A 24966-nucleotide genomic window follows, 5' to 3' on the forward strand; every position below is an offset into this window, starting at 1 on the left:
GAGCCGGACGATCCCTCCCGCGGAAGAACCGGGAGTGTCCCTGGTTGGAGGCTGGGTCCCACCATGTTTGATAGGCAACGGTGGTTGGCTGATCGGTCGAAATCGAGAGCTGGCCATTGGTAATATAAACTTCCCCTTTGCATTTCGCTTATGTACAGTCCTAGGGACTTCCCTGTACCCGTTCTCATATCAGGTCCCCCAGATCCCCCAAACCACTTTGAAAATAATTTTTTCTTGTAAAAGACGGCTGGCTATGTTGTATATTGAAGTTACTAGCTCTAGGCTTCACACGTGACATACAAATAACTCGTTCAACATTGGGCTATGCTAATCATTATGGCCTACAACTACATATATGTATGGAGACTATTTATTATAGGGGTTTATGTTTACAAGGGATGACTCGACTTCGAAAAATCCATGGATTAAGTAGGTGTCCAGGGGACACCAGGAACGGTTCTCGAAAAACGAAACAAAACAAACAGACCCATGGTGCCGACCAGGCTCACGTGGCTTGAAACCACGTGAATTATCCCAACCTGGTCACGCACGTCCCATATCAAGGGACCGAAGAAAATCCTCCCAGAACAAAACCAGTAAAAGCCCCCCACAAAAAAAAAAACATCTCAACGGCCATAGACGGCCCACGTCTGAACCCAGCCCTTGACAGTGCGCTGGACTTTGTTGCCAGCGGCTTGGGCCTCACGGTGGGCGTCGTTCAAGGCCTGAGGAGCGACGAGGCCATCGCGGTGTGCCTCGTGGAAGGCCTCCATCTTCCTCTCCAGTTCCTGGAGGTTCTCCTCCAGCTGGCTTGCAAACATGGCGTGGACGGACATGCTGCAGGCGGCGTCGAGGTTATCGGAGGGGAGGCCACGGGCACCGGTCTGGGACTCGGCGGCGGTGGCCTTGGCGCGGCGAGTGCGCTTGGTGGGTTTGTTCACCACCGGCTCCTTCTCGGCCTCGGCCTCGGTCTCGGAGGGCGCGGAGGAAAGGTCATCGCTGGAGTCCCCTGGGGCGGAACTCATCTCCTATATCCATGCGTTAGCTGGGTGACAACACCAAAGAGAAGTCAGAAGGTCTATGTTACGTACCTTGGCCTTGGCCTCAGCGGCCTCGGCAGCCTTGCGGCGGCTTCTGGTGGCTGCACCAGGGGGAGCGACAGGGGCGGGAGTCGCCGCGGGAGTCGGGACAGGAGGGGGAGGGGGAGGGGGAGGGGGAGGGGGAGCGGAGGAGGAAGACATGGTGGATGGGACAGCTTGAGTCCCGGTGACCTCCACAGGTTGGTCACGGTGGATGCACCGCTTCTTCTTGGCTCTGCAGTCAGCACAGGCAGGGTTATTGATAGGCATTTTGGTGACGGACTCTGCTCAGGTATGTGCTGGGGTACTGCGGGTAAGAGAACAAGATCCAAGGGGACGAACCTTCACTAATGAGATGAAAGTGAGTGAGAAATGAAAGGTAATTGTCGTGTGTGGGACGTGGATTAGTCGTCGTGACCGAGTTGCAGGTTGGTAAGAGCAAAAATTCTTTTAAGCATGCGACAACCGTAAGACAAAAACGACACGACAAAAACGACGCGACTGCAAATCAAGCAAACCGCAAATCAAGTCACTCGGTGCATCTTCCAACAAACACCTACGGAAACTACCAAGACCTTGCTTGACTTGGAGGCTTGCAAGATATTCCATTAATGTGTATAGATACATAGGCCTTATACTTTAAGATGAAAACATCATACAAGTTCATCTGAACATGTAGAAAGTAAATTTCTTTATAGTATTGTAATCACGGCCACAATTCGACCTCATCCCATCGAGAACCATCGTTTCCGTCAATCAACGTCCAGTTCCATCTTTTGGCATCCTCTTGATCAGTAAGATCTAGACGCTCAACCTCCTCCGGTCGAATAACGACAACTCGGAAATTTCCCCGTGCAACGGGGTCATGGAGGTCCAGAACCTCTTGACCTAGTTTGAGATCTGGTTGGCTGGGAGTTGAGGACCTAGGTTGTCCAGGGTGAGGGTTTCGGAAAGAACCTAGATTCCGAGTCAGGCAAACAGGGCTTTTAAATCTCGATCAAGGGAGTACAGGAATGAGACAACATACCTCTTGCGATAGGGGAGTGGTTTGCAAAGTATTTTGTGACAGCCTTTTCCCATGTCCACTTTGCAATGTCGCTGTCATTATCCCCCTTGACCCTCAATGCTTGTCTTATCTCATTTCGAGATATCTTCTCTTCCTCTGCATCCTCTCCACTTGGATTGCCAATTGCATATGCCGTCCCCTTGATGCGCCACTGAGTCATAAGATCCTTTAGCCAGAACACCGCTTCAATCGCATGACCCGAGGACTCCAGTTGAGGAAGCTTGTCCATTCGAGCATCAGTGGTAAATGACAGCATGTCACTTTCGAACATGGGTGGATTGCCACCATCTTCCACCTGCTGGTCCATAGCTTCCTGGCCCTTAGGGTGGAGCTCGAGTTCTGGGAAGAAACCACGACAGCCGCAAGTCCGCAGGCGAGGTACAGGATGATGTTGAGCATTGTAGCCAATTGTTGCAATTGTGAATTCATATCCAGGTGTTTGTTCGAGATGAGAATTAAGGATATCGCGCCATGGGGCAGGCTGTCGGTTCTTTGACGGTGTGCTCATTGTGGTAGCAATTGTTGACAGACTCAAAGAACTGCCGGGGATACTTCCACTGTATGCTTTGATTGCACGGAGGCGTAGTAGGGCTACCTGCAGAGAGCTTTTATGGCTAATAGAAGCCGAAGCTGGAACCATGTGTCAGTATAAAGGTCTTTGGCCTTTTCTTCTCGTAAACGCCGATGATTGGATTAGCGGGGTAGTACTGATTTCTAATATTGAGTCCAGCCTTCAAGATGAGATAATAATGGGGAGACAATGTTGATTGGGTATTGTGCGTACATATATGTATATTGTAGCAAACTTGGGAGTAGAATTAGAGATTAAGCGTAAAACAAAGTGTGTTCTGTCACACGTGGACGTCACGTCGTACATGGACCCATCACGTTTCGATGGTCCGTGCGTAATTATAAGCAACTTGGCATCGTGTGGTGGAGACTGGCAATTGCCAACCAAAATCTCAAATGAACCCCCAACATAAGTTGCAATGCATAGATTTCAAAGGGTATGCATCTGGAAGGGATTGGCAGATGAAAGCAGATCTACAGTGGAATTGGCTGTCAATCGGCCGATCTTTTCATCCCATATCTATTCAGTAAACAAATCAGCCAGGCAGTACTCAACACCACGAAATGTCCCTTGTGAGATTCCACTACGTCAACTAGAATCTCAAACTCATCCACTAGGATGGGAACAAATTCAAGCTCAGGTTGAGCCCTATTTCAGCAACAATTGGAATTTCACCAGCCAGAAGGAGAAAAAGGGGTTCCTTTGTATCGGGTTCTCCCGCGCCTTTAGTCACTTTCTCCCATTGACGCTAGATGATCGCATTGACATGACATGCAAGATGCTTTACTTGTCTTTCCTCATTGATGGTGAGTTCTTGTGGCTGAAGGTTGGGTTTGGACATCTATTGACCTTTGAGATAGATCAACTTGAAAGAATGAGTTTTACACAAATGCTGTCGTATCGGAACAGGGTCATGACAATTGCCCTTGGAACATCCAGCCCCAACAGAAGTATCTGCCTTGAGTGGATGCTTCATGATACTATCATGGCCATGCGAAGTATGGATGAGGTTCTAGCAAGCGATGTTGCCCAGGGATTTTGTCAACTGCTGCAGGCTCAGACATCTGAAGAGAGGACTACGATAAAGACTCTCGGATCATACCTGAAATTTAGGGAGATAGATGTGGGCAGACCGTATGTATTGTGGTTGTTGTTTATCTTTGGATATTTTTGTTGAGACCTGACAGCCATTTAGATTCTACACAGCTCTCATTAGGTTCGGTGCCAAGCTCTATCTCACCAATTCCGAACTCGAAAAGACCGCCGCCTTGGAAAGCACCGCATTTCGGCATGTCAGTGTTATGAATGATATCTATAGCTGGGAGCGAGAATGGAAAGTATACCAGGCGAACCCAACCGATGGGACCTGGCCATTCTCCGCCATCTACATTCTCGCCAACGAGACAGGACTACCATATACAGCCTGTAAGCGCTTGATGTATAGCTACTGTCGGGAATTGGAGCTCGCTCTCAAGCAATCCACTGATGAAACTCGACACAACCGCATGGAAAGCTTGTCATATGAACTCGAGATGTACATCAAGGGTCTGGAATACTTTATGTGCGGCATCGAGTTATGGAGTCAGTGGACTCCACGATATCGACAATGAGGCCTCTTATTTTCCGGATTAGGTCTATCTTGACGCAGGTCCCATTTAATAATCCGACACTTCGCGTCTATCTGGTATGAATATTTGTTTGAACAAGGGATTGACTGAGTTGTGTATTGTCTTCGACTATGTATCGAGAAGGATACCCAAGAAGCACATAGAGTTCGGAACTAGGAATTCCATACACAGGTGTTTGTTCCGCCCAACCGTGGCATGCCCCAAAAATGCAAGAACGTCACAAGTTTTTCCTTTTCAACTGCTCGTCGACGGTGAGTTGAGCAATGAAAGTGGTCTTTGCTGAGGTTCAAAGTGTAGTTGGGAAAAGAATTGGAAGGTCGATGTATCAAATGCCAGAGAAGGAACCAATCCTAGAGAATTCACGTATAGGGTGATAGATTACCGAGCTTGATTGACCAGTTTGTTGATTTTATAAAATCAAATATTATGTACAATTAGACACTAACTTATTCCTAAGCTTCCTCCTTATTAGCTTTCACTGATTGTCTCTCATCTCGATAATCCTTAAATGCGTAGATCGCACTGAGGAACATCCCTAACCCACCAAGACCAACAGCCAAATATAAGGCACCCCTATATCCTTTCAGAACATCATCGGGAGTGTGACCTCCATTGTCTACATGAACTTCCACAGTACCGGCGAGTCCCAAACTCAGCGAGATGCTGTAGTTGACGATAGTAGTCACCAGTGATGCAGCGACACCCTGATGCTTGCGCTCGACCGCATTCGACAACATCAGAGTCGCTGCAGGGAACGACATATCCATACCCCAAGGGATAACTAACAAGCAAACGAATGTCAGGGCCCAATAGGTCTGGTGCACTGGAGCAATGGCAATCAAAACATTGCCTAACGTGAAGGCAGTCATCGACAACAGCATGATCAGCCCGGGGCGCATGCGGCCCATCAGCCACCCGGTGACAACACATGCGATGATACCCATCGGGCCCACGGGGACAAACTGCGCAGATGCTAGGAGAGGAGTCACCTGACGGAACTTCTCTTCGAATCGCCAGAAGTAGTAGATCCAGATTCCGAATGAGCCCCAACCGCAGGCAACACAACCAAGGACAAACGAGACATCGCGACTGAATGCATGGAACGGAATGAGGGGGTGTTCAGCCACCCGAAATTCGACATAGAAGAACGCGGCGATCAACAAGATTCCAATGATCAGAAGAACATAGACGTAGGGTTCGCTCCATCCCACGATAGGCGCCTGGTTCCATGCAATATTCACGAGCACTAGGCCGCCGATACCGCAAGCTCCGCCGAGCGCATCGAGGGCTTTTAGCAGGCCCAAGAAGGAGCTATCAAAGGCAGTCTCGTGGTGAATGGACGGGATAACGGCCAAGCCTAATCCAGCGCAACCGAGAGCAACGATAGCCTGGGTCCAATATGTCCAGGGCCACCAAGCCAACTGAGAGAAGATCGCACCGAAGACAGATCCCAAAAGGGCACTGTTCGGGGCAGCGGCACCGAAGATGGCAAAAATCATATTCTTTCTCTTTCCTTGTTGGTAAGTGGCTCCAAGAAGAGCCAATGCGTTGGGCATCAGCAATGCGCCACCGATGCCTTGGAAAACACGTGCAAAGATGAAGAGGATATAGTTTGAATAGACACTGAGACCTGCAACAAGAGACCAGAGCGCAATCCAGCAGAATCCGATGATGAACATTCGACGATAACCGAATAGATCGCCGCACCGGCCAGACACCAAGATGAATGTGCCAACAGTCAAGGAGTACCCTGCCATGAACCAGCTCAAAACGCCGGGGTCATCGATACCAAAGCTATCGCCGACAATATCAAGCGGCGAAAGACATACTCCGACATTGGTTTGTGTCATAAATTGACCCATGCAAACAATGGCAACGAAAAAGACCTCGTGGATCGGCGAGAAAGTCGAAGCGAGTGACCGCGCCGACTCGACCGGCTTTAGATTCATGTCATTGTCACCCATGATTAAACAAAATCATATATCCAACCTCTCCAGGGGGTGGGGAAACGAGTGAAGGGTATGAAGCGGAAGATTTGAGTCGGTAGTTCTTCTTGGATCCATCTCCCGTTTATTTCTTTTTCCGGGTGGCTACCAGCCCTATAGCGTTAGAAAAAAGAACTGGGTCTTGCAGGAGAGATGGAAATTGTGTTGCCGCTGAATATGGCTTGTCCTGTTAAAATTCATCGCTGACAACCTTTTGTGGGCCGGCCACATGGTGAATTTTGATCCACCGCGAACCGCGAAAGAAGTTCGGCTTAGAAGTTGACTTCAATCATATTAGCAAGATCAAATCTTAAGATTTTCATTAAAACGAGGAGTGCTATTCTAGTTGGTGCTTATGATATATGATATATGAATGTGGGGGAAACGGGAAGTCACTCATTCAATGGCGCCCGATATCTCAGATTTTATATCCGACTATTCGGATATCCGGAAATATGCTTTACGCGACAACTGTGGATTTTGTCTATTACAATGTCCAGAACGCGTTTCAAATGATGGTTTTGTATAGAATCAGTTCCGATGGCATAGGGCTAGTGCACACTATTGACGAGAACATAATGACTTCTTCAGAAGTCCAGCACTTTATCTTACTTTTCAGAAATTCACCGGATATGAACACATCTAGTCGCGTCCATATAAACACGCGCCCAGTCCAAGTAAATGTTTTCATAGTGATGGCAACCAATCACATTTACACCCGTTTCGTCTATATCCTATATCCTATATCCTATATTCTATATTCTATATTCTATATTCTATATTCTATATTCTATATTCTATATTCTATATTCTATATTCTATATTCTATATTCTATATTCTATATTCTATATTCTGTCGTTCTTCCCATGCTTCTAGCTTTAACACCAACAAAGTGGTGAATATATTCAAAAGAGACAGCCCTAATAATTTCCTATGTTGTATACATAGTTAGATGCTGGAGTATTAGGACAAAGCCAACCTCGAAGTAGCCCCATGACCACAGACCCATTGAGGTAGAATGGCCTAAAGTGCAGTTCAACTTCTATACTCCGAGCTCGTCATATGAGAAACCAATCACCCCAGAGGAATCCAATCACTATTGCGTGGTAATCATAGTCAGTCCCACTTCTGTCAGAGTCAGATAAGATATCTACCAATTTATAGCCAACCAAATCAGTTTCATATCAAAAAGAAGTTAGATCTGGTGGAGACTGAGAGTATTGGAGTCCCTGATTATCAAGCACAGCGGGGGGTTAACCGGGGGATTCCGACTAAAATAATTTTGTATTCAGTAATTCAGAGAGCGTACTTCTTTTATCTCATTCAATACATATAACATATATGTTATATAGTTATATGTTATTGCTTTTTTTCATACCTTAATATCTGACTGATGCAAAACCGTTAGATCGGCAATCATGACAGCTCCACCATTAGACCTGTCACATCACTTGTCTTATGCGACGAAGAACAAGAAACCCAGCAGTGTCAAGGGGTTATATAAATACTTTCAGACACCTGGAATTGCTAATCTCGCTGGAGGTAATAAAAAGAAAACCCATTTACTTCTACAGAGTATAATATATAACTAATTCGATAATTCGACTATAGGTTTGCCACATGCCTCCTATTTCCCCTACGATACACTCGAAGCAAAAGCCGCTCTACCCCAACGCTTTGAATCCAAAGATAAGAAAGACGTACCCTTCGTCCGAGTAACAGTCCCCAAGGAGAGTCCCACATCAGATCTCACTCGCAAAATCGACTTAACAACTGCCCTCCAATATGGCACCGCCCAAGGATACCCTCCTTTAACTACCTTTTTGCGCTCGTTCACAAGAGACCATCTACATCCAAATGTACCCTACGTGGGTGGACCTGAGGTGTTGTTGACCTGTGGATCGACCGATGGTTTTGCTAAGGCTATTGAAGCATTTACAAATACGTGGAATCCCGACCGGGATTGGATCCAGCAGCGGGAGGGTGTCTTGTGTGAGGAGTTTGCTTATATGAATGCTATCCAGACCGTGTCGCCTCGTGGGCTGAATGTCGTGAGTGTCGTGATGGATGGTCAGGGTATGCTTGCTAGTGGGAAAGGAGGATTACAGGACGTGTTGGAGAATTGGGATTTCCGGCGTGGCAGACGGCCTCATTTGATGTATACTGTGTCGTGAGTATATATCCTTTGCAAGAAAAAAATATTGTGAATGTGTGCTGACCGGATGATGAGAACTGGTCAAAATCCCACTGGTGGAACGCTCTCTGTCGAACGCCGAAAGGAGATTTACGCCCTCTGCCAGAAATACGATGTGATAATCATCGAGGACGAACCATACTGGAACTTGCAGTTCCCATCCGCGTACGAAAAGACGGTGCATTACCGGGGCTCATCATCAGAACCAAATCTATACACCAAGAACTACAACGCCGAGGGCAAGTCCTCAGGCTATGCCTATCTGGACTCACTCGTCCCCTCATATCTATCCATCGACATAGAGGGTCGGGTAGTGCGACTCGACACATTCTCCAAGACCATTGCACCGGGTAGTCGTCTAGGCTGGATCACAGCACAGCCGGCTATCATCGAACGTCTCACTCGCATAACAGAAGTGTCAACTCAACAACCATCCGGATTTGTTCAATCACTAATAGCGGAAATGATCGTTGGTCAACCGGATGATAAATCCGGGAAATCATCCAAACACATCGCTTCGGGCTGGCACATGGATGGTTGGGTACGGTGGCTGGAAGGGCTACGCGCCGGGTATGAAACGCGCATGCAGGCCATGTGCACGATTCTAGAAGAGAACAAGTATCTCTTCCATGGATCGAGTGAAGATCACATCGATGCATGGGAGGTCGTTGATCGAATGCAGATGTATGAGTTTATCTGGCCAATGGGCGGTATGTTCGTGTGGGTTGAGACTCGGGTTGATACCCATCCCTTGCACTCAAAATATCCTCCCGAGCGACTCGCACAGGCGCTTTGGATTCATTTGGCCAAGAAGCCTCATCTTTGTCTTGTCTGTCCTGGATCGATGTTCACTGCGACACCTATGTCTGCCCAGAAGGCTTATCGGTATATTCGGCTTTCTTTTGCCCCTATGGATGCTGACGAGTTGGCGCCTTTTACCCAGAGATTGGTGGAGGGGTTCCGGTCGTTTTGGCTGCGCAAGGATCTTGATGGATTGGGCGATGAGGATGCCGTGGATACTTTGAATTCACGGGGTGTTAACCTTTTAGGGAACGGATGCTGATAGACTGGATAATCTGTTTCAGAATGTTCCTAAAAACGCCACGAATCAATATAATCGCTGAAGTTTCCTGTATTGTGGCACAACGTACAAGTAATATGGATAGATACTTTAAAGGGATCAAGACATCAAGACTGCAAGTGTAATTAAAGCCCTGTATGAACTTGTTTTAATCGAAGATCTTGAAGATCATGTTGAATTTGGGGAGATCTTCACTGCGTTCCCATAGATTCCCGGTGGACGCTCCTTAGAATCACCGATGCCTGCAGAACAAGAAATGGACTATGTGCAGCTAAATGAATGCTAAAAATGGACTCTAACTTCGTATGTGCTATCCTTAATCCGGGGGTCCAAATGTTTCACGTACTAGCCCGGCGTGTTGGATATACAACATACAACATAGACATAGTATGTTTTTGGAGGCGATTTTATTTCAAAGCAGTTATCGGTGATCATTTTCTGACAAAAAAAAAATAGACTGTAATTGAATCACGCGATTGTACTTTAGCAGAGTACTCTATGATTAGGGTCGAGAATTCTCCGTATTGGGTAGTATATTGTATCCACAGTGACACTACTCCTAACTAACATAGTTAAGGGTCTAACTAACTAACTAAGACCTAGAAGAAAAAACTTAGTTCGTCAGGTGCTCTTCTGTTTATCAGATTCCCCAAAAAAGAAAACCAATCAGAAAAGTAGTCACGATGGTTACCTAGATATGCATAGCCCACGGATTGCACAGCCCATGGATTATATAGCTCCTCAAGACATAATATAACCGACTATTCACTAAAACAGCTTATTACACTAAAAACGAGTGAAACACAACACCGGTCCGGTTATTTTTGTGGAGATTCGGTCTCAATTCCGAAACGAATAAGATCGGCATGCCGTTACTATAACATATACCTCGGTACGGAGTATGTTGTAGGTAAATCCTTTGATCCATTTATTACCTTTTTTGTTTCCTGACTAAAGATGAGTAAGACTTCCATCGATCCACTTAGTGGAAGATGGAAGGAGATTATGGAATCAACAAGCAGGGGGCTTATATATCGAGAGACACTACAAGAACTTTAAACTGGCTTACCGGTGCTATAACGGGGAAATAACGGAGATTTAAGGTGTCAGGATTGTCCTTTATATCCACAATTGTAACTTCAGAAGGATCTACTTCTAATTTCGGCTGCAACTTGGGCTTAGGCTTGGCCATTGGCTATGTATCTGATTTGCAGAAAAAAAAAAAAAAAAAGAAAAAAAAAGAATACCTACGAAGTATGTAGTGGTAGATCGAGGTAGATAGAGGTGGATAACTAGTGGGTTCTTCTGTTCTTCCATTTGCCACATACGGAGTACGGAGCAACAGATACCGTAAATCGCGTCTTGAGGAATTAGTCTGATGTGACAAATTGCTCCGTCCTCTTGCTGAATCAAGAGGTGGATCGCCATGCTTATAATCATACTGGGACCTAAAAGTATAAATCTTTCGTGTAGCCTCGAGGAAATCAATAGGAAACAAGTTCTGTTATATTCCTTGTTGAACACTCTCCCTTAGAACCGGAATTATAGCAATCATGCGTAGCCTCTTCGGCCTTGCCCTGCTTCCACTAGCAGTTGCTGTTCCCCATGCCCCACACAAGTCGAACTCAACTTACGATTACATCGTCGTTGGAGGTGGTACCAGTGGCCTCGTTGTTGCAAACCGATTGTCCGAGCAGAAGAACACCACGGTCCTCGTCATCGAAGCTGGTGGCTCCGTATATAACAACCCAAACGTGACCGACACCCTCGGATACGGTAAAGCGTTCGGTACAGACATTGACTGGGCCTACGAAACCACTGCCCAAGAATATGCCGGTGGATCCTCACAAGTCCTGCGTGCCGGAAAGGCACTTGGAGGAACATCGACCATCAACGGAATGGCCTACCTCCGTGCCCAGGCAGCCCAGATCGACGCATGGGAGACCATCGGCAACAAGGGCTGGAACTGGAAGACCCTCCTCCCCTACTTCAAAAAGAGCGAGAAATTTCAAGACCCGGCAAATTACCCATCCTTGGAGGGATCGGGTGTTGCCTTTGACCCGGCCTACCACGGTTTTACTGGGCCCGTGAAGGTTGGCTGGACTTCAACACAGTTGAACGACGGTCTTGCTCAGAAGTTGAACGCTACCTACCAGAACCTCGATGTCCCTGTTCCGTACAACCGGGACGCCAATAGCGGAGACATGGTTGGATACAGTCTGTATCCCAAGACGGTTGATGCTGATCTCAACGTCCGTGAGGATGCTGCTCGTGCCTACTATTATCCTTACCAGAACAGAACCAACCTCCATGTCTGGCTCAACACACACGCCAACAAGATTACCTGGAAGGATGGAGACGAGGCCATCGCAAATGGTGTCGAAGTCACTCTTTCCAACGGCAAAAAGACCGTGGTGAAGGCTGCCCGTGAAGTAATTCTCGCTGCTGGCGCATTGAAGTCTCCCGTTCTGCTCGAGCTTTCTGGAGTCGGAAACCCACAGTAAGCATAACACCGCCCCCGTTCAACATTTGACGGAAGCTAACCCAAACTCCTCCCCTCTAGCATTCTTTCCAAGCACGGAATCGCCACCAAGATTAACCTGCCAACTGTCGGCGAAAACTTGCAGGACCAAATGAACAACGGCCTCAAGTTCGAGTCAAAGAAGACCTACGGTAGCGACAAGAGTGCTACCTACGTCGCCTATCCCTCAGCTGACCAGCTCTTCCCCAACTCCACCGCACTGGGAGCCGAACTTCTTCGCAAGCTTCCCGCTTATGCAGCCCAGGTTGCATCCGCCAACGGCAACATCACCAACGCCCGCGACATCTACCGTTTCTTCAAGATCCAGTGGAATCTGATCTTCAAGGATGAAATTCCTGTTGCGGAGATCCTCCTATCGGCCTCTGGACCCGCATACAGCAGCGAATACTGGGGCTCTGTTCCCTTCTCTCGCGGCAGCGTTCACCTTTCTTCCGCAGACCCCACAGCACCGGCTATCATTGACCCCAAGTACTTCATGCTGGACTTTGATCTTCACGCTCAGGCACAGGCAGCACGGTTTATCCGTGATATCTTCAAGACTGAGCCATTTGCTGATATGGCTGGTGCTGAGACCACCCCCGGTCTTTCTACGGTTGCTGCTGGTGCCGATGATAAGGCCTGGTCTACTTTTATCTACAGCAAATGTACGTGTTATCATTCGACTTGCTGAGAGAAGTTTGGTGGGAATTCCATTGCTAACATTTCGTTTCCCTAGACCGATCAAACTTCCACCCGATTACCACAGCTGGCATGCTGCCCAAGGAACTTGGTGGTGTTGTCGATACATCGCTGAAGGTTTACGGAACCTCGAACGTTCGTGTCGTGGATGCTTCCGTCATGCCTTTCCAGGTCTGCGGTCACCTTCAGAGCACCGTGTATGCGGTTGCTGAGCGTGCGGCCGATATCATCAAGGGGCAGTTGTAATTTGGCATTGTCCTCTTATATTAACATAGTGTACGCATATTGAACAACTATTTATTCTGAACAACAATAATGCCGTTATGTAGCCTCTGTACTTGAGGAGGCAGGTCTTCAGCAATCGGGTATATTTGGCATATATTAGTTAACCTCCAAGAAATACTTTCCAAGACGAATATAAGCAATTAATTACCACACATATCGGAATTGTCGGTCTTGTTTATCGGTGAGGTCTGTCTGTGGCAACCCATTCTCGTCCAGTTTGACCTCTTGATCCACACTAACAACACTAGAACTGGCAGCCTGTTCATCACGCTGCTGATTATCCCACTTACACAAGAAGCGGAATAAAATCACCACCACAAAAAGCAGACACCATGTCACAATGGATGTTATCACACCCTCCGTATAACGAGGGCTGTGAGTCCATAGTTGAGGCGAGGCAATGCAGGCAGCACAGTAACCAATGAAAAACATGCCGTTCACAACAGCACGCTTGGTATTTCCCTTGAAATTCGATGCCGCAAGTGAAAGAAGTATTGTCATAGAGGCGGTAATGCATGAAGACTGCAAAAGAAAAGAGGGTTAACAGCAGAAACCTGGTCTGGTCAATAGAAATACTACATACCAGCCACGAGGCAACAATTAAACCCCATTGAGCAGTCACATCTAACTTCATCAGGAACACAGTCCCAATCAGAGGCGGGATAATAAGAACAAGAATGACTAGCATTCGCTGATTAGGGAAGATCAACACTAGACCAACTCCGATCCACAACAAAGCAATTTGTACAGCTCCCGATGGAGCCGTATATAGCATAGTCTCGAGATTAGTATAACCGATCGACTTGATCACAAGAGATGCAAAAGTCAAAACCGGTGATTGCATGCATACCAAAACACCAAACCAAAAGACAACCCACGCCTTGGGATCCATCATTGCCTCTTTGAGTTGAGCAACCGAAAAAGAGGACTTGTCACCACCATCCCGGTCCTGTGCCATGCGTAAAGATAGGACTTCCCTCTCGCGAGCATTCAAGAACCATGCATCTCTGGGCCCGTTTGGCATAAGGAAAAAGAACGCCACGCTTGCAGCAGAAGTTATAGCGCCGCAGATGATAAATAGCACGCGCCAGGGAGCGATTGGAAGTGAGGGGTTTTTGCCAATGCCATACATCAGGAAGCAGCCTAGAACCTGGGCTAGACCATTCATGGAAATCCACAATGCTGTGCGGACATTGTGTTCTTCCTTTCGGTACCAGATACTGGTGATTGTCACGAAGGCAGGCGAGACGGCGCCTTCGCTGAAGCCGAGAAGGAAGCGCACAGTGGCAAATCCGGCGAAGTCATTTGGCGCTGCGAGACACATGCATACAATACCCCAGATGATTCTGAATTGGTGGTTAGCACATGATGGGAACAGATATAGTACATAACACCGCGAAAGCAAACCTACACAGTCGCGCCGACAAATTTGGTCAAGGGGAGCCTGCTCATGAGGTATATAAATGGATACTCGGCGACCAGTTGGCCAGCATAGAAGATTGAACTCGACCATGAATATTGCGAGCTGGTCATGTTGAGGTCTTCAATGAGACCAAAGACACCAGCATAGCTGAGACTCTGCTTGTCAAGGTATTGTAGAAAAAACACGAAGCACATCTAAAAGTATGCATCATTAGCCTGAAAAAAGAACCAAGACGACAGCTTGAATCCCGTACAAAAGGTAAAATGACCAAGTCAATTTTGCGTAGGACAGCTTTCCCTTCCTCTTTGGTATAACTTCCACGAAGTTCAAACATTTCACCACTTGCTGGATCGGCATTATCGCTGCTCGTAGCACGTTTCTCCAAGTTGTCCATCACGGGTGGAAGTGAAGTGGTGCCCCCTTGATACACCAATATTGAGATATGTGGATTTGGACAAGCTCAGATTCAACAAAACAGTCAAAGACGAGGATCAAATATCCAAGATATGCCCTGGATTTCTCCCCTTCTATAAATGGAGACTTATCTTTTAAGTTGGAGGATATGCGGAGAAGGTACATCGGTCCGATGGCATCGGGAATCTGTCGAATTCACCCGAATGTGAGATACTCCCCCGCAACTTGACTTCTCTCTCTTTTAGATTGAGAGTATTTAAACTCCATTGTAATCCATTAAATCCTATATATTCAGCTTATCCAGAATACTTCCGTACTATATTCCACAATCCCATCATGTCACAAGCCACCCTTCCCGGCTCAGACATCAAGCCATGGACCCGTGCAGCACCGCAGGGATATAAATTCATCAACGCCAACATCGTTGATATCGAATCAGGCACAATCAAAGAAAACACAACCCTCATAACTACCGAAGGCAAAATTACCTACGTCGGCTCAGAACCATCCATCCCAGCCTCAAAAACCAACCTCAAAACAGTAGACTGCCAAGGCAAATACCTCTGCCCCGGTCTATTCGATGCCCACGTACATCTATGCGCAGTCCCAGGTTTCAGCGACTTATCCAAAGCCTTCGGAAATCCAAATGACGTCCAACTCTTGCGCCAACCTTACACAGCCTCGCAGATGCTGCATCGTGGCTTCACCAGCATCCGCGACTGTGGCGGTGCCCAGCTTGCTCTGAAAGAGGCTATCGAAGACGGTGTCTTCCCCGGACCCCGCATCTTCATTTCAGGACATGCCCTTTCGCAATTTGGTGGTCATGCTGATCTGCGCGGCCCGCATGAGGCTACGGAATGCTGTGGCGGTACCCATAGCAATAATAACTTGGGTCGTATGTGCAACGGCATGCCGGAGTGCATGGCTGCTGTCCGGGAGGAGATTCGTTGCGGTGCAGACTTTATTAAGATCATGGGCTCTGGTGGTGTGGCTTCGCCAACGGATAAGCTGGAGCATCTGCAGTTTACGGCGGCGGAGATTCAGACCATGGTGGAATGTGCCGATAATGCTGGGACTTTTGTCACGGCTCATGCATACACAGTCAAGGCTATCCGGCATTGTATCGATAATGGTGTCCGTGGTATTGAGCACGGGAACTTCATCGATCCATCCACTGCTAAGTTGATGGCTGAGAAGGGGGTCTACTTGACCCCTACGCTTATCACGTATGCTCAAATGGCTTCCGAGCGGTGGAAAAATTATCTGCCCATTGAATCTCGGACCAAGAACTCGATCGTGTTGAAGTCCGGTCTTGAGGCTTTGAGGGTTGCCTCGGAGGCTGGTGTGATTATGTGTTATGGCTCTGATTTACTGGGTCCACTGGGCTCTGCGCAGACCCATGAATTTGCACTGCGATCGCAAGTTTTGTCGGCTCTGGAGATCTTGCGTAGTGCTACTGTGAATCCGGCGAAGATGATGGGATATGCGGATGAGCTAGGTCAAATCAAGGAGGGTTTCCATGCTGATGTCGTGATTCTAAATAAGAATCCGCTTGAGGATGTCACCGTTTTTGATAAGCCTGATGCACATGTGCTTGGTGTGATGAAGGATGGTCGTGTCTATAAAAGTAGGTGGGATGCGTTGCTAGTGGATGGTCATATTCCAGTGAGAGTACAATGATTATGTTGTTGCACACTGAATTGCATTGCATGGCGGTTGGTGTTGTGAGTGAGTGTTAAGACAGAATTAAACACCTACGAATCAAATATGGGTTTGTATGATTCCTCATCATTGTCCCTGGATATTTATGTAAACCCAGAAAAGTCTAGGACGTCGATCCCAGTCAAGCCCATGAGAAACGTTGGATCATCACTCTGGAGTCCCGAAAGAGGGTCATGCTCTATAGGCTGGAACTCACGCAGCATCGTTGAGTCATATGCTAGGTTTTGCGGGTTTGGGCTTTCAGAGGTATACTGTTCACCAGCAGTCTTCCAGTCGGACGTATTCTCGTTTGACTGTGAGTGCAGTACAGGATGTGAGAACGGCACAGAAGACTCTACCTCATGGATTGTTCTTTGCTCTGGTGCTCGAGGATGTTCCAGTCTGGCAAGCCATTCAGCCCATTGGTTGTAATCAGATATGGACGCCGAAGCTTGTACATTCTGTGTTTCGTTGACCGCAGAGGACGCCTGATGGAGCTTCTCCGCGGCCTCGTTTGTTATCGACTGTACAGCCTCCACAAAGTTCACGCCCAATTTGGCTGTCATGTTCCCAGTTGCCATTCTCCGAAGGCAATCTAAGCCAAACTTCACTCGAGCATTGTATCCTGAATCGCGTTCCGTAATCCCAGCCACTAGTGCCACGATCGTCGCAATACTGCATCCCTGGAAATCAGTGAAGGAGAAACGAGTGATGTTGCGTGTTTTCGTTAGATCCTCGAATAGTAGGAGAAGTTTTCTGCCTGCTTTTGCACAATATCGAGATTGCCTCAACGTAGCATCGCTTGGATCAGGAGGGCGCGACTCAGGAAACATATGACAGCGAAGCCTCGTTCGGGCGACAGTTACGAGGGCGACTTTTCCCATGGTTATCCACGCATAGTAGTAATTCAAATAGAGATGGAAGATCGTGCGGTATCTTGAGTCTTTTGGGTCCGTGTCGTCAAGCTTGAAGTCTGGTGGTAAAGACTTCTTCCATTGTCGAAGCTCAGAGGCCAGGGCTTCGGATTCGGACTCCTCTTCCGCTCCGGTGACAGCGCCGCTTGAATAAAATATAAGTTCAAATTGTTTTATTAAGGCCGAAGCAACATACCATGGCTCGGCAATTCGGTCGAGGATCTTGATTAGACGACTGTACGCCATCTGGAATTGAATATTGTTGTATCTTTGTAGGCGATCGAGTGCCGGGAGAGGCGATGGATGTGGCACTTTGATTACATTGGCATCAATAGAGCGAGGCCTGCTTAGTTTGACGGTAGTACATCTGAAGTGGTTAGTGAGGTTGAGGTTGACGATGGTCCTGTCACCTACCTCTCGAGGGAATATATTGACCACCATAACCGACACCGGACCTCTCTCTCCCGACTATCAACTGCTTGATCCTCGGGGTTAAGATGGAGATCAAATGCCATTGCTTTGCGCAAAGCCAAGCCCATATAGATATAGGATGATCCAATGGCACTCGCTGGCATTAGGTAGACACCTAATAGAAAAGGCGCTTGAATGGATCGGAGACAGGGTCGGTCAATCAGGTCGGGGATAAGCGTTTTGGCATGGGTATAGAACACTTGGCCTAAATCACCATTATCCCGATGTAGGCTGACTGCGAATCCTTCTGGTCTTTCTAGTGGCGTCCATTGGCTGCCTAGTGCGAAAGTTGCCATTGCAAGACAGACAAAGCTCAAATCAGATCTCAACGGCGAGGTGGTGTCCATGTAAAATTGGTCAATATCAGACAGCATTTGGTCCTGGTCCAAATAGAAAAATGTATCTGTTGCATGTTTAATGAATACCGAAAGTAAGAAGTCGGCAACCGGCCGTGGGGGAAATGCATCAATTGCTGCATGTAAACATGCCATCTCAGATGGATGAGGTGCCTTTGAACGCATCATATGCTTGAATTCGTTAGTTAGCATGAACCGAGAATCAAAATATCAATATGACTTACGGCCTGCATGGCCACCATGTCCCTTTCTTCGGGAGCAGCATCTCTATCTAGCGAGAAAGCCTCCCTCAGACGGGAGAGGATGTTTGGCCACGGGGCCCTTTTGGATTGACCTGCAACAACATGTTCGGCGAGCCTTTGGGACAAGACTGATGCCGGAGAAAGCGGATCATTATGATTGACATTATCTTGTAGTAGCTGTGGTTGGCTGGTGCTTGATGTGGTGAGTACGCTAGGTTCAGTGAGGGCACTAGACGCAGTATCTTGAACAGAAGCCGATCTCTCCCTGTCGCATGTTAGACAGATGTTTTCTCAAAACCATGGACTCTCTACCTTCTAAACCTGCAGCTTAGGTTCCTCGTAAAGCACCACTGACATCTTCCCGGTATCACCTCCACACATCTGCTTTTTCTGGTCTTGCAGCGATCGCATCTAGGCCAGTCAGTGGATACGCATCATCTCGAATGAATCATGCATACGCTCGGGGTGCTCTTTTGCGATCCTCATCGGCAACCCGTCTTATTCTTCTTCGTCGTTTTGAGGCAGAGTCCATAATCAATTTGGACAGTTATCCGAAGGGTCATAAGAGTGTGGACAGAGAGGATAAGGAAAAGGACAATTTCCCGAAACTCGGCAATTTGGCCCGTTATCTACCCCACACTCTCCCAATAATTGGCGAATATCTGAATGGATTAAAGAATACGAGATAAATGGAGTGGTTTGACTCAGAGCCCATATCTGGCTGATGGGTGAATTATGTGTCGGCGATTCGAGGCATGATACTACCAATCGGAAACTGTAGGCATCTGATATTCTTTCTCCCTATTTGCGGGTTTGCGTGCTTCAATGATGATTGCACATTGAGATACTGTTCGAATTGACAATCTCATCATTCTCATGGCTGTCTCCATCTCAACTCCTAGCCGAGTAAGGGTCTTTCGCATTGTCATCTCTCTGGGTCGCACTGATCCCCATAGAATCCTGATACCATAACCAGAGCATGTCCTGTTGTTCCCGATCCAAGACAAGGAATTGCCTACAAAGTTGAATCTCAGCCGAGCTGCGTAGCTCTAACAGCCGAATTTCCTCGTCCCGGTTTTCCCGCCTCAGTCGTTGGATGGACGGTAGCCTAGAAAAGACATTGGTGATGTTTGCCTCCACTCCACGTACCCGGGCAAGTGCACGATGGAGGTTTTCAATATCAAATAGCAAAACCTGGAATTCCCTGAAAGGGGATGCAGGTGTATGCGACGAGTCTGGAGAAATGGCGATTTCAAGGTAGAAACTGAGATCCTCCCCGTAGTACTGGATCAAGCTGTTTTGGTGTTCAGGAGACAGAGCTTCAAATGCCGTTTGGGCTTTTTGAACAGCCTGATCAGCCCTCTCTTCCTGGTCCCGTGCAAACTGGGTCACTTTTTCGATAGCTCTCTGGATCTCCGAGTGCTGGGTACTGATGTTTGAGAACGAGCCCAGAAAGCGAGAAGTCGTCAGACAGCAATTTGTCGCATGGACAACCGTTTTCAAGTCATCAAGAGCTTGACGAAGCTCTGGAGCTAAACATTGCTCATCAGTTGTTGACTAGGTGGTAGAGGAGAGATGTTAGCGTAATCATCCTAAAGTTATCTAGATAGTAGGCTCATATATACTCACTTCAGCCATCTCTGTGAAAGTTTGAAAGACAGTTGTGTTAGACGGGGGAACGAGGATAAAGATGGGGTTGCTTAGAGCAATGGAAGCTCTGAGACACCTGTTTGTTCAGGCCAAAGATTGTATTTGGTTCATCTTAAAAGATGCAGTAAATTGTAAAATAGTGATCACCTGGGCTTGCACTGCTCTTCATCATTTCTTTGTTTCTTTTTTTATTTATTTTTTTTTATCTCCAAAGCAGGAAGAGATCGGGGGATTGTGAAGTGATGTAATGTCCCAGCAGGTAACTACTTCATTCCAACTTCATTCCAACTTCGTTCCAACAACTCGACTTACTCCTCTACACAAACTACCACAACACTCTCATCTTCAACCATGGGGTTAGTCCATCCATCATCCAAAAAGATTACATTACTAACAAGAAAAAGTTACACGCATTATTATGCCATACGTGGCTGGGATACTCCTGAATGGCAAAAGGCCTGGGCCCAGCTCATCCAAGATGTCCCCAATATCATCAAAGAAGCCCGGATTCCTCTCAGCGGCCCAACCAAGTATGAAGACGAAGTTACACCGGTGCTCGTGGACTCTGAAAAAGGCATAGACTTGAACGGGGTTGAAGATGGGGCTCATGAACCCTTCATCCTGTGCAAGCCGGGCGAGTGGACTTTCTGCAAGACTGCTCAAAAGCCATACGATGTTGTCGTTACATGCATCCTTCTCAGGATTTGGATGCTGGCACCGAAAAATATTGATCTTGGGTATGCTGCATGTTATACCCGTCCAGATAATTCATGCTAATTATCTATAGCTCTGATGGTCTTTATGAAGACTGGGCCGATGCGCGTGACCTCTATGCCACCTTGTGGCCTGGGGAGCCTACGGATGCCTCACGGGCACTGTTTGATGACGGAAATGATGAGGAGGCCGAAGATGAAACCGACCAGGTCAATTAAATACGCGGGCCTACCTTTTAGGGGCCACTGGATTTGCCTATGTTTAATCCGTGCTCTATGTGGCTCACACTGATAACCTTGATATGTGCACGCACGAGATCATAAGCCTACCCTCTAATATTCTTTCAAGCTTCTATTAAAACGTCCTTTACACGTAGAATCCGACGTCTGTGGTTTCCCTAGGATCAGCCTCGCAGGTGAAACACACTCCGTTCAGTTAACCAACAATCCATTCACGTTCTTGTCGGTCACCCCAGGCGACTGGAACTAGATACTCTCCGTCTGGCCATTGTATATTGATGACATTGGTGATATCGAGCAATATCCATAATCCTTTGATTGTTGCGTCAGGCACACCGCTGGAATTGCCATGCGCTTAGTCATGCAATCAACAAAGGCCACACCTCATGTCAACGGGGAATTTGTAAATGCCTGGACTTTGGATCTCGAAAATCCCATTGTCTCGGCCATACCTCTTGTTCAAATTCTGCACTCAATCTCGAACGGTATCCACAGTCGCAAGAATGCCAATCACCAAACATTTCACACTGCCAAGTTCGGCGACAGAGCTGGCATTGAGCCCGGACTCGAAATTATTCCTTGCCTTCATATCTTCACCAGATCCAATTACCAAACAACCTTGGTGCCCAGACGTACGGGATGCCTTGCCCCATATCAACAACGCGTTTTCCGGAGATGATGCGCCAGAATTAGCTATTGTCGAGGTTGGACAAAAGCCCGAGTAAGTTTTACCATGGCCGTGCCTAAACCTATGATATTTTCTTTCCAAATTATATTGAAAATCATGTCATCTGATACATTGAGCTTATATCTATCAGATGGATTAACCCTCGGAATGTCTACCGGACAACGTGGGGCACTAACAACATTCCCGCGCTGGTACGCTATGAGCAAGTCAATGGGAAAATTACCGAGACGGGGAGATTGGTGGAAGCAGAAATTCTCAACAAAGAAAGACTCCGGGAATTCATTGTCTAGTTGTATCTGCCCATACTAAATTGCAATCGGTATCTTTAAGATACTAGTCCATTTGTTCGCCATCAAACCCAAATGCCAGTTGCATCACGCGAAACATGGATTTTATCACCCTCTGGAAACCTCGAAGTATTGTATAACAGTAACAGGCGCAAATCCTGCCAGTATATACTCTATATGCATATTCTGTCCATCCACGGAAAGAATCATTCACATCCCGAGGATGTCCTAAACCTTGAATCCACCAGGCATTAGAGTCTGGAAAACACCCCGAGGATCATACTTCTTCGCAATATCACGGAGCCTTTTGTGGTTCTCCGCACCATAGCCAGGGAAGATAGACTGGAATCCAGCAGCATCACCAATGTAGTTAAATGCATCATGGAGGCCGGCCTTCTGGGTAGCATTGTTAATCTTGTACGTTGTCTCTTCAACCCAGGAAGCGACAATTTCATCATAAGCCGACCCAATCCACTCAACCACCTCCGCGTAGCAGAGGTAGACATGCGCGGAGTCCAGGCCGAGGGCATTCCCGCCACGAGCCTCGGAGGCCTTCATCCAGTCGGCGCCGATAGGTTGCCAGTCCAGCTGGATAGTGGAGATGTTGGCGGTAGGAACCTGCGCGTACAGCTTGGGGAGCTCGTTGAAGAAGGTTTGGTTGATGATACTGATTCCACTGAGGAGCTCCTTGTAGCTTGTGCCCTTAACAGTTCCGGCGACAAATACATCACTAAGTCTGGTTAGCTACTAGACCATAGTCTTCTGAGCGGGGGATCGTACTTGATACCATCAATCACCACTACGGCTGTTTCTGCGGCAAATTCGGCGACCGTCTTAAAGTCAAGGGTGCTGCTAATAGCCGGGATATCGGTGAACGGTTTGAAGATATCGGGGTAGCTGATAGTGTCGCTGTCGTAGAACAGAATCACGGAGGCGAGAGTAGTCTCGCCGGGCAAAAGAGCTGGTACAATGTGCGTCTTGGGGTCATAGATTTCAGATGCGTAGGTAGCCGCAGCCTAATGAAACCAGTTAGTAACCAATCCTAGAGCAACCAAGGACACCAATATGACATACCGCCAGAAATTGATCTATGTGCTCAGCGGACACGGTGTGCGCACCAGCCCATACCTTGGCCGACTTAATAGTCTCCAAGTCGAACCGGGTGACGATGCCGAAGTTACTACTTCCACCCTTCAAGGCCCAGAACAGATCCGGATGACTCGTCTTGTTAGCTTCCACAATTGAGCCATCAGCAAGAACAATCTCGTAGTTGACAACGGTATCACAGCCGAAGCCAACCTGGTTACCGTAGAAATTGACACCGCCAGCGAGGAGCAATCCCGGCACACCGACAGGGCCGAGACGACCACCGGCAGCGGTCAATTCGAACTTCTGTAGGTATTCGTAGACATCACTCCACCTAAACAGAGGTAAGTAAAGACCATCACCGGTGCAAACAGAACGAAACAAAGAACTAACCGGTGAGAAGGACCAATGGACACAATGGACTGATCCTTCGACAACTCCAAAGTAGTCAAGTTCGACATAACAATCAAGACGCCATCATTGATGTTATTGGAGCCCTGCGACCGTCAGAACAGGGTCAAACCAACATATTATTACAGTTAATAACTTGAAGATCAAAAAACCCACCCGAATACCCATGTGTCCACCACCCCGAACAGCGAACTGAGCATTGGCATCGGCTAGCGCCACAATGCCCTCCGCAAGCTGCGCGCTGGACTGCGGTCGGAAAACACAGCCAGGATCCATCAGCTCCGTGTTCGACCAGAAGTTCGCTGCCTCGTACTTGTAAACAATGCTGCTGGCGAAGAACAACGAATTCCCAAGGGGTGTTTGCAGCGCCTTGCAGCCTACCGCAACATTGGGCGATGTAGCAGCGGCTATCGATACTGCGAGTACACCAACTAGCGAGAATATGGCTAATGTTATGCGCATGTTGAATGAGTATAGCTGGGTAGTATACAAATTCGGAGGCCTGGTCAAGGAAGAGCGGGGTGGAAGAAAGAAACGGGAGTCTTGGCTATATTCACTGCTCGGGGTGTTACTGGATATGGGCCTAGTTCTGAATGGCTATAAAGCTACTCCGGTTTCTCTAGTTTCTCTAGCTCCCTAGCTGGTTTATTAGATTGGATTGTTTTGAGTGGGGATTGCATTTCATCCACTTCGTAGAGTGGACCCATTTTGCCGAAATTGTCATGGACGATGCAGCTGTTGTAGGGTATATGGTAGGGTGATATGCATAGGATTTCAACGGGATTCTATCTCTATAGTCTGTGTAAACTGTATACAGTCGAATGTTATACATTGACTTGAATGTGAAGATGTGGCGTTTCTTCAAGTCCAGGGGGACTCTGAACTTGTTGAACCTGAATATGATTGGATGGACATATTGGACTAAGCATGTAGTATTGATATCTATCTCCACTAACTAACTATCTCTAGTTAACTACTATTACAGTTGCCTTAATAGGTAAGGTACCAGGTACTGTAGTTCAACAATCATGAGTCATGACGACTATGACATCTCGGCACCGCCACCAATATTGTAGTTAAACTACTCCGTACTTCTTTCAATGACAGATCCAGTAAAACTAGACCTTGTAGGCCAGAATGTACCGATCTCCATAATACTTAACGAGGGTCTGCTGCGATGGTGACGGTGAAGCAAAAAGAAAGAAGGGTAGTCAAGACTAATTAATAATAATACCGCATGATGGGACTTTGGTTTTCTTT

The 24966-nt window shown here is 47.3% G+C and overlaps 13 protein-coding genes across 13 annotated transcripts; 6 read left to right on the plus strand and 7 right to left on the minus strand.

The window, feature by feature from the left end:
• Positions 1 to 626: 626 nt before the first annotated feature.
• On the minus strand, positions 627 to 1349 carry N7516_007137 (uncharacterized protein; the record flags this gene model as incomplete). The annotated part of the gene is made up of 2 exons (XM_057219857.1): positions 627 to 1028; positions 1092 to 1349. The coding sequence occupies 2 exons, from the start codon at positions 1347 to 1349 to the stop codon at positions 627 to 629; spliced, it is 660 nt and encodes a 219-aa protein (XP_057073948.1).
• A 436-nt stretch (positions 1350 to 1785) lies between these two features.
• Positions 1786 to 2653, minus strand: N7516_007138 (uncharacterized protein; the record flags this gene model as incomplete). The annotated part of the gene is made up of 2 exons (XM_057219858.1): positions 1786 to 2036; positions 2107 to 2653. 2 exons carry the CDS (start codon positions 2651 to 2653, stop codon positions 1786 to 1788), a joined length of 798 nt encoding a protein of 265 aa, XP_057073949.1.
• Positions 2654 to 3134: 481 nt separating this feature from the next.
• On the plus strand, positions 3135 to 4326 carry N7516_007139 (uncharacterized protein; the record flags this gene model as incomplete). The annotated part of the gene is made up of 3 exons (XM_057219859.1): positions 3135 to 3522; positions 3577 to 3850; positions 3912 to 4326. 3 exons carry the CDS (start codon positions 3135 to 3137, stop codon positions 4324 to 4326), a joined length of 1077 nt encoding a protein of 358 aa, XP_057073950.1.
• Positions 4327 to 4796: 470 nt separating this feature from the next.
• Positions 4797 to 6308, minus strand: N7516_007140 (MFS transporter; the record flags this gene model as incomplete). Its single annotated transcript, XM_057219860.1, has 1 exon — positions 4797 to 6308. The coding sequence occupies one exon, from the start codon at positions 6306 to 6308 to the stop codon at positions 4797 to 4799; it is 1512 nt and encodes a 503-aa protein (XP_057073951.1).
• Positions 6309 to 7748: 1440 nt separating this feature from the next.
• Positions 7749 to 9587, plus strand: N7516_007141 (putative aromatic amino acid aminotransferase; the record flags this gene model as incomplete). The annotated part of the gene is made up of 3 exons (XM_057219861.1): positions 7749 to 7872; positions 7942 to 8500; positions 8561 to 9587. The coding sequence occupies 3 exons, from the start codon at positions 7749 to 7751 to the stop codon at positions 9585 to 9587; spliced, it is 1710 nt and encodes a 569-aa protein (XP_057073952.1).
• Positions 9588 to 11158: 1571 nt separating this feature from the next.
• Positions 11159 to 13079, plus strand: N7516_007142 (GMC family oxidoreductase; the record flags this gene model as incomplete). The annotated part of the gene is made up of 3 exons (XM_057219862.1): positions 11159 to 12105; positions 12169 to 12791; positions 12863 to 13079. 3 exons carry the CDS (start codon positions 11159 to 11161, stop codon positions 13069 to 13071), a joined length of 1779 nt encoding a protein of 592 aa, XP_057073953.1. The 3' UTR covers positions 13072 to 13079.
• A 175-nt stretch (positions 13080 to 13254) lies between these two features.
• Positions 13255 to 14927, minus strand: N7516_007143 (uncharacterized protein; the record flags this gene model as incomplete). The annotated part of the gene is made up of 4 exons (XM_057219863.1): positions 13255 to 13632; positions 13694 to 14456; positions 14522 to 14727; positions 14787 to 14927. The coding sequence occupies 4 exons, from the start codon at positions 14925 to 14927 to the stop codon at positions 13255 to 13257; spliced, it is 1488 nt and encodes a 495-aa protein (XP_057073954.1).
• A 356-nt stretch (positions 14928 to 15283) lies between these two features.
• On the plus strand, positions 15284 to 16627 carry N7516_007144 (metal-dependent hydrolase family protein; the record flags this gene model as incomplete). The annotated part of the gene is made up of 1 exon (XM_057219864.1): positions 15284 to 16627. The coding sequence occupies one exon, from the start codon at positions 15284 to 15286 to the stop codon at positions 16625 to 16627; it is 1344 nt and encodes a 447-aa protein (XP_057073955.1).
• A 125-nt stretch (positions 16628 to 16752) lies between these two features.
• N7516_007145 (fungal specific transcription factor domain-containing protein) lies at positions 16753 to 19042 on the minus strand (the record flags this gene model as incomplete). The annotated part of the gene is made up of 5 exons (XM_057219865.1): positions 16753 to 17707; positions 17759 to 17929; positions 17977 to 18560; positions 18614 to 18896; positions 18987 to 19042. 5 exons carry the CDS (start codon positions 19040 to 19042, stop codon positions 16753 to 16755), a joined length of 2049 nt encoding a protein of 682 aa, XP_057073956.1.
• Positions 19043 to 19522: 480 nt separating this feature from the next.
• On the minus strand, positions 19523 to 20269 carry N7516_007146 (uncharacterized protein; the record flags this gene model as incomplete). The annotated part of the gene is made up of 2 exons (XM_057219866.1): positions 19523 to 20188; positions 20261 to 20269. The coding sequence occupies 2 exons, from the start codon at positions 20267 to 20269 to the stop codon at positions 19523 to 19525; spliced, it is 675 nt and encodes a 224-aa protein (XP_057073957.1).
• A 363-nt stretch (positions 20270 to 20632) lies between these two features.
• N7516_007147 (uncharacterized protein) lies at positions 20633 to 21213 on the plus strand (the record flags this gene model as incomplete). Its single annotated transcript, XM_057219867.1, has 3 exons — positions 20633 to 20637; positions 20686 to 21018; positions 21069 to 21213. The coding sequence occupies 3 exons, from the start codon at positions 20633 to 20635 to the stop codon at positions 21211 to 21213; spliced, it is 483 nt and encodes a 160-aa protein (XP_057073958.1).
• A 524-nt stretch (positions 21214 to 21737) lies between these two features.
• Positions 21738 to 22212, plus strand: N7516_007148 (uncharacterized protein; the record flags this gene model as incomplete). Its single annotated transcript, XM_057219868.1, has 2 exons — positions 21738 to 21955; positions 22053 to 22212. 2 exons carry the CDS (start codon positions 21738 to 21740, stop codon positions 22210 to 22212), a joined length of 378 nt encoding a protein of 125 aa, XP_057073959.1.
• Positions 22213 to 22437: 225 nt separating this feature from the next.
• Positions 22438 to 24168, minus strand: N7516_007149 (FAD-binding oxidoreductase; the record flags this gene model as incomplete). The annotated part of the gene is made up of 5 exons (XM_057219869.1): positions 22438 to 22939; positions 22990 to 23225; positions 23284 to 23629; positions 23689 to 23792; positions 23863 to 24168. 5 exons carry the CDS (start codon positions 24166 to 24168, stop codon positions 22438 to 22440), a joined length of 1494 nt encoding a protein of 497 aa, XP_057073960.1.
• Between the last annotated feature and the right edge of the window lie 798 nt (positions 24169 to 24966).

The sequence above is a fragment of the Penicillium verrucosum genome (genome assembly GCF_028828655.1).
Source record: "Penicillium verrucosum strain IBT 35672 chromosome Unknown utg000002l_segment0_segment0, whole genome shotgun sequence".
NCBI lineage: Eukaryota > Fungi > Ascomycota > Eurotiomycetes > Eurotiales > Aspergillaceae > Penicillium > Penicillium verrucosum.